Source organism: Diorhabda sublineata, chromosome X (genome assembly GCF_026230105.1).
Source record: "Diorhabda sublineata isolate icDioSubl1.1 chromosome X, icDioSubl1.1, whole genome shotgun sequence".
In the NCBI taxonomy this organism is placed as follows: domain Eukaryota; kingdom Metazoa; phylum Arthropoda; class Insecta; order Coleoptera; family Chrysomelidae; genus Diorhabda; species Diorhabda sublineata.
This window is the reverse complement of record NC_079485.1, coordinates 253,636-261,123: the sequence shown is the minus strand read 5'-3', so window position 1 is coordinate 261,123 and position 7,488 is coordinate 253,636. Positions and strand designations below refer to the sequence as shown.

The window sequence follows — 7,488 nt, the reverse complement described above, 5'->3', positions numbered from 1 at the left end:
CATATTATTTACTTTTTCCTTTTACTATCATGTTATCTGATCAGTATACTAAGAATAATTGAATAAACTATTTTTATATTTGAAAGGATATAGAGCCCCATTTACTTTATAAATAAGAATGAAATATCTTTTATTATTCAAAATAAGTAGATGAGAGGAACAAAAATTTTAAAAAATCCAATACAAAACTTTATTAAACGCACATATTTGACAAATACAAAAAAATAGATTATGATAAGAAAAAACACTTTGACGAACACGACTTATTAACTACTTTTAACATTTCCTTGAACTTCGAAAGCCTCACTCTTCTTTGATAGCAGTGTGGATTGAATAGACGTGATTCTCGAATTGCTGGTACATTTCAAACTTCACAGTACACACTAAACATTGGTAGAAAAGATCTATTTGCTTTAGCGTCTTATTGTGATCCATGGATACGTGTTTTAAAATATTGCATCCATATTCCTAAAATTAGACAAATATTGTTCATTTGAGAGAATATGAACTACCATAATTTTCTTCAAATAATTTTTTTTTTCTATAATTTGTTACTAGAAAAATATCCTTAAGGGGGAAACTAATTTACATTTTTAAAATAAAAGAATCATCACAAAAAAGTGCCATTCTTCAATGTTCTTGCAAACTCGAAATAAATAGCAAGACCTAGAGACTATTAGAAATAATTGCAAAAAGAAAAATCATAAATGCAGAAAATTTCCAGTTTTAGTTCCATATAAGAAACGTCCTTTGACAGTAATTTTTTAATTTTAATGCACTTACTGATTTTCTTGTACACCTTCTTTCATAATCATATTCATTTTCAATTATTTCTATATCAAAATGTCTTTTGAGCGAATTAAATCAAAGCCACTTAATCTAATTGTGTCACCTACATTTTTAAACAAAGTGAACAGAAAAATCAAAAAGATAAAAATATCTTGCCACTCAACATTTTTGAATTTATGGCCAGATCTATGGTGTGAATTAGGTTCAAATAATACTTTTGAGATTTGGAGTTTTAAACTCGTAACTTACTTTCTAGCACTGAAACTGGAAGAAGAGTTAATGTGGATACAATGAATTATATCAAGAACACCCGAAATCCAAATGATATTGTAAAAATTAGAAGTTTTTAGCCACTCACCAGTCCACAAATGATACAAATTCCTGAATCTTCATTCTTCATGGCTGCCTGTTGCAATTTGGGCGTAACTAGACCGTGCAGTCCTAATAAATGTCTTCCTAAACCTTGCTCGCTAAGGAGACCAAAATTACATACCTGGCATTTCAAAGGCGGCCTGAAATGAGAATTATTTAGTCAACTATGTTCAAAAGATCCCTGATAATATAGAAGAGAGATACTTCACTTTTTGTGGTTTATTTTTGGATGGATTTTAATCTTGTGGATCCATTCTAAATGGTATTTGAGCAGCTCGAAGTTCTTCAGGTATCCACTGCAAATTTCGCAAACTACAGACGTAGGATCGGAGGTGATGTCAACCGGTTTTGCGCTTTTTGAAGCAGTGAGGATCAAATCGATAGATTCTTCAGTGAGTTTTCTCGTTCTATTTTTCAAAGATTGATTCTGGAATTGAAAAGATGTTATATACTTTTTCGAAAAAAATATACAAAACAAACCTGGCGCGTCACAATTGATGTCTTATTTTTCGGCTGGCCATTGACATTCGCACCCGAAGTAGATGGGCCCTCGAATCTAGTTAACAGAGAAAAAAATTGAAGTTCAAATGATTTTTTCCTCGATTATATATCAGAAAAGTATTTTCTATTGATACTTGTCATGGATAGGAAATGAATCAAGTAGAAAAGGATCGGAAATAGTACAAAAATAGATAAAAGAAGAATGAAAAATAAAATGTCAATACACTGGCGCTCGAAAGCGCTTGCAGAGTTCTAGATAGAAGAAGTAAATATTAAAATTAGAAATAAGAGTACCTGTTAACGGAGTTTTGAGCATTCTTCAATGGTATTTCCATAGCAGATTTCTCAATCTTAGACAGGTTCAGATATTGATCAAAGGTTGATACTTTCAATGCCAACAAACCCTCTGTTGCTGGTGGGCTCCAATCGATTGGTGGCGCTAAATTCTGTTCTAGTTTGAAGTTTTTCATACAGTTCACTAAGTGGGACTTCATTCTCCCTTAAAAAAAATTGAAAACCAATTATTTTAAAAATTATGACTAAAACGCCATGTAACCTATAAAGATAACAAAGATACCTCTTGAAAAAAAATTTAAATATATAAATAGGAAATATAAGGAGAAATTTTAAGAATGGAAACTTTCAATAATCGAAGACTTAATTAAAGGAAACCATATAATGATCACCACATTAAAAAACAATTGTGAAAATCAGTGAACATTTTGTTAAAAAAAATGTTTGCAGTACAATGACAAACAAAGAATTCATTTCATTTGTGTACAGAGAATGGATTGTTTCCAGCGCTTTTTTCATTGAAATGATCAACTCTGACCAAAAAAAAAAATGATAATAAAATTTAATTGTTGCATAATTGTTGGTGGATATGGCAATCTTTGAAAATTATACCTGGAAAACTATCATAATAGCTGATATCAACTGGAGTTATAAAATCTAAACTCACCAGTCCCTAGATTCGAATTCTCAATATCTTCAATAGGTATACTTGATACCAACATTGTGGCATAAATTTTGGACAGGAAAATTACTCGGTGCATGATGCGGGAACAAGAAATGGAAAAAGAAGGGGAAATTTCGACTAAATAAGAAGTAACAGCGCGGGATTCTGGAAATAAAAGCGCGTGAAATTTTAGAAGGTAATTATGGGCTGGAAATTATATGGCTGTTGACAATAAACATGGATAAAATAGTTTGTATCAATAAAAAAGTCCATAAAAATTAGAAACGATGAAGCAAAAGGAAATTAAGAATGATGGAAAACACAAAACGTTATCGATAATAACAAGAAATTAATTAATAATTAATAACAACAAAAAACGTTACAACCACCGTCAAATACCATCAATAAGTTTTTTTTGAACTTTTTACTTCTTAGACCTTTTCATAGGTTTTTGTTGAAAATTTGTCTTCATAAATGGTAAAAATATTCACCTTTCGACCTATTTCGGTCTTTATTAAAGTATTACTTTACGTTGATAACTTAAGATGAATATCAAATAAAAAAATCCACAATAAGTAAATATTTTTTTAGTTGTCATATATAAGTAGCGGTCATCAATTAAATTATTCGTAGTTACAAAAAAATTTATGAACTAGAATACAATTTTATTCAAATTGTTTAGGTCTTTTTTTATCAGCTTTGTTTTACCTATGTATGGGAATCATTTATAAAAATTCTTTTTTTTGTATTGGATTCAAATAACGGAATTAAATAAAAGGAAAAGAGAATTTTGAGAAATGGTTCACATAAATAGGAACGAGAAAGCTGAGAAATGTTAAAAAAGACAAATTTGAGTAAAACTATTTTATTTTTATGCTACTAAGAATGATTTTATTGATGGCTGCTACATATTTTTGAAATCAACAAATCAACACAAAAATTATTTTTTGTGTTTTTATCTTGATATTTATGATGTAAGTGATCTATTGATTAATTATGCAAATTATTAATGTTATATTTTAATAGTCAGAACTTTTACCTTTTTTAAAGACTAATTTTATTCAGAATAAATCTAAAATCAATACGATTTATCAAAAAAACAATAATAAATTAATTATATTACCTTTTTTGTAACTTTCGTATGGGCAGTTTGAGCATTGGAACGGCTTAGGAATTTTCTCAATACGACCCTGGATTCCGTGCACGAGTTTCATGTGCTTTAAGATATTTCTGGATTTTTTCACTTTATAAGGGCAAAAATTACAATAATATAAAAAATTTCTTAAGTGCGGAATTTCCAAATGTTGAGACATCACTAGAGACGAATCAGTCTTGAAATTGCAACTTTTGCATTTTTTCAAGCGTTTTTTAACCACCGTTTTTTTCTCTTTGTTAATAGCCGTAGTATTGTTAAGAGAAGTTCCCATTTGAACTGTTTCCGAAATCGATCCTCCTATAAATTAAAAAATTTGCAAAAAAGTTTTATATAATGTTACATTCAGCTTCTCGTTTATCCTTACGTTTCTGTTGAGACAATACGTCGTTTTGTACATATTCTTGCACTAGATCAAGACCTATATCCATAAAAAACTTTGCTGAAGGACGATCGAAATAAGAAGCATTGTTGGCATCCGTAACGTGCTTCGAATCAGTTTTGGCCTTTAAAAATAACAATAACAATGCAAACTAATGTATTCGGTAATGTATTTATAGTAAGAATAATTCACAAAAAAAAAATAAGTGATTTCCAACTTTTGCAAGAAAATCGGGCAACATCGCGACAGCTATATGTTGCAAAGTAATTTATCTCAAAAAAATTATGAGGTTTCACTGTAGACCAATAAAAGTAGATAGTATAAAAGTATTTACGACTTAATGCAATACACAAATGTGCTATATTATTGGCGGCTAAGCGACAACTATTCTTGGCACCAAAGAATTCCAGTGATCGTCTTTTACGGTGTTGCCACTATTATCAATTCTACTTCAATTTAAATCTTACCTGAAGTTTCGGCAACAACTGACGATTTTACGTAAGAAATCAACTGTGTCATGAATTTATTTAGTCAAATATTTTATAAAAACCAAAAAATTTTTTATTTTGCATGAAATAATTTGCAAAATTCAATTGTTTTAAGAAATATTTTGGAGATCAGTTGAATAAATCATGTTTTACAATTTTATTCTAAGTAAATGGTATAAATGCCTCGACCATAGGAATCTGAAAAGAAAAAATTTTGGTTGAAAAAAATACATTACCCCTTTTTTACGCGGCTTATTGTCCACTCCCTTCATCTTCAACTTTACGTTGCCGCAATCATTATCATCGGCTTTTTCCTCATTCTTTTTAGCATCTCCGTCGATTTTCTGTTTTTTCTCTTTCATTTGTCCTGCAAAGCTTTTCAACGGTGGTTTTTCATAAATGTAATTTACGATAAACGATGGCGCTTCGATGATGAACATATCCTCGGTCAAGTTGGGTAATGAAGAATTCACTGGAGGGTATTCTTTTTTAGAAGGCATATTGGAGGAAGCAGCAATAATTTCCCAATCTGATAAAACAAAATTAAAATTAAATTAAATAATAACCAAATTATATCATTCAAGTACCTTCAGAAATCTCGTCAACCGCCATTGGTGCATCCAATGTATTTTGGGATGGTTCTATGGTTTCCACAACGAAGTCTTTGCAAGTTGATGTCAATTTTGACGGCAAGGATATTTCCTTATGTTCTACCATCATCACCTTCTCCTTCGTCTTTAATTTTTTCGAACGCCTCCTTCTGTGTAACAATAAATTAAATACAATATTCTACCTACTGGTCAATTAGACAATATCTTCGAACGCCATATTGAATTGAAAAATTATGTAATAAAATAAATACTAAATACTTGAATTATTCACTTACCGAGAAGATTTAGATTGAGGTTTCACCATAGCTTTCGATTTTTTTTAGGAATTTCTATTTATCAATACCAATTTTTCTTGATAAATATAACACTCCTTCACAACAGCACCCCACAAAATCCAATGAATATCTAACTGTAGCAACTAAAATTTCATCTGGAAGCTTAAAAAATCTCAGTCGGTAATGCAGTTTGTTTTTATTTGTTCTATAAAGTAGAAGTGACGTCACCAACACGGCTTTTGGCGCTTGCGCCTAGCCAGTCGATGCTCGCGATGGAGGAAACAGGAAACAGGAAACAGCAATGTGCTGGCCAATCAGATCTCACCAGGCGATGCTATGCTTTGTTGCTATGCTTAAATTTATATATTTATTCAGCACATGATTATGGTAACTTACTTTCTGAATGTCATAATAATTGCAGTGTAACAATATTCAAAAAGTTATTTGTTGCTTAACATTTTGAACTTGGCGCTAATAAATACCCTCCAAAGCACTATCTACTCTAGTTGTTCATTGAAATGTAGCAAATGAAATAATGATGATTCGTTTACTAAAAAGCGTTGATTAATTTAATAACGAAATTTAGTGATTATATCATATTTTCAATCTAAAATAGCATATTAACTAGTTTTCATTTGACGTGTGAGGTGAGAAATTATGGCTTTTAGTGGAATATCTCGTTTTTGTGCAGTTTAAGTTAAATTGAACCTTACCGATAAAGCTATGGGTGAGTACTTAGATGTATACTTGGTTCAAAAATTATGTAGTTGTGTATTAGACCTACTCGTAGGCATGAATTTTAGGCTTTAGCAAACATTTTTATATGTTATATAAATTTATATAGTTTCTACAAATATATCTTTCCAAATTAATTCTAGCTTGGTTTCTCCACTTATCCAGATCTTCAAATAAATGAAATTTTGCTCATTTCCATAATATTTATGAGTTTGTATATGGACATTTATACTTATTGATAGAAGAAATATTTCAGGAAATAAAAGAAATTTTATTTTTCATAAAAATTCTATAAATCTGCCGGTTTTCAAAATAATTCCTGTTCCAGTGGTTATTTCTAGTTGAAATATCTTTAAAACTATTGAGTTTGTGGTAAAAATTGATAATCTTAAAATTTTTCTACTTTTCATCTGGACCATATATACAAATATTGATAATAGCCAGAAAATTTTTTATGAACATGCTTAAGGAACTTCACAATGTTGTTTGAAAAATTTCTGATTGTATTTTTTTAACAATTAACTTTCAGGACATAATAAGGACAGGGGTGATTAAGGCATCCACAATTTATACCTACAGAGTTCAATAACTCTTTGGTCTCAAAAGGTATTAAAAAGTTTTATAGTAAAATCGAAAGCTTATTGTAAAATTATTTTGTAATAAGTAGTGTGTTTTATAGGATAACAGCATATCAATTTTATGGTTTTTCTAATTGATCATACTGTATATTAACTTGAATTTCAAAGATGTGTTCAAAAATCTAAAGCTTTTTATAATTAACAATTTACAGGTCATTTTATAATACCAAAAGAACTTGTTGCTACTCATTAAGATTTTCATACATTTCATTTAATATACAGGGGGAACAAAAACAATATTTTTTTCTGTGATTTTAAATTATATTCTGCAAATTACTTATTTTTTTGTTGAGAATTTCGAAACTTAATTTTTGTTAGATTTATTACACTAGGATATGATGCTGTAATATAAAATAAGTAGAATTGAAATTCAAGATAACATTCAGGTTGTTCTATTTGGTAAAACATGAGTTTACTATGCTGTAACCATTAAATAAGTTTTACCTAATGTAAACAATATTTCCAAGAAGTTATAAACTCATTATTTCCATTAATTAAATACTATCTATTGATTTGCTACTCTCTATAACAGAAATGCTCATAATACTCTTTTGTTATAAAATTAGTTTTTTCAATAATTTTTGAA

At 29.4% G+C, this 7,488-nt stretch overlaps 1 protein-coding gene across 1 annotated transcript; it reads right to left on the bottom strand.

Moving 5' to 3' along the window:
• Positions 1-176: 176 nt before the first annotated feature.
• LOC130450733 (MOG interacting and ectopic P-granules protein 1-like) lies at positions 177-6,081 on the bottom strand. Its single transcript, XM_056789329.1, has 10 exons — positions 5,530-6,081; positions 5,231-5,403; positions 4,880-5,172; positions 4,141-4,279; positions 3,744-4,073; positions 1,957-2,161; positions 1,642-1,717; positions 1,371-1,588; positions 1,148-1,301; positions 177-468 (listed from the first exon to the last, which is right to left on the bottom strand). Exons 1-10 carry the CDS (start codon positions 5,556-5,558, stop codon positions 304-306), a joined length of 1,782 nt encoding a protein of 593 aa, XP_056645307.1. The 5' UTR covers positions 5,559-6,081; the 3' UTR covers positions 177-303.
• Between the last annotated feature and the right edge of the window lie 1,407 nt (positions 6,082-7,488).

Excerpts from the sequence above, each read along its gene's own strand:
- LOC130450733 (XM_056789329.1), bottom strand. The coding sequence starts at position 5,558 with ATGGTGAAACCTCAATCTAAATCTTCTCG. Across the intron at positions 1,718-1,956 it reads GCTCAAAACTCCGTTAACAG|ATTCGAGGGCCCATCTACTT; the intron begins GTACTCTTATTT and ends TCTGTTAACTAG. Across the intron at positions 1,302-1,370 it reads CCAAAAATAAACCACAAAAA|GCCGCCTTTGAAATGCCAGG; the intron begins GTGAAGTATCTC and ends TTCTCATTTCAG.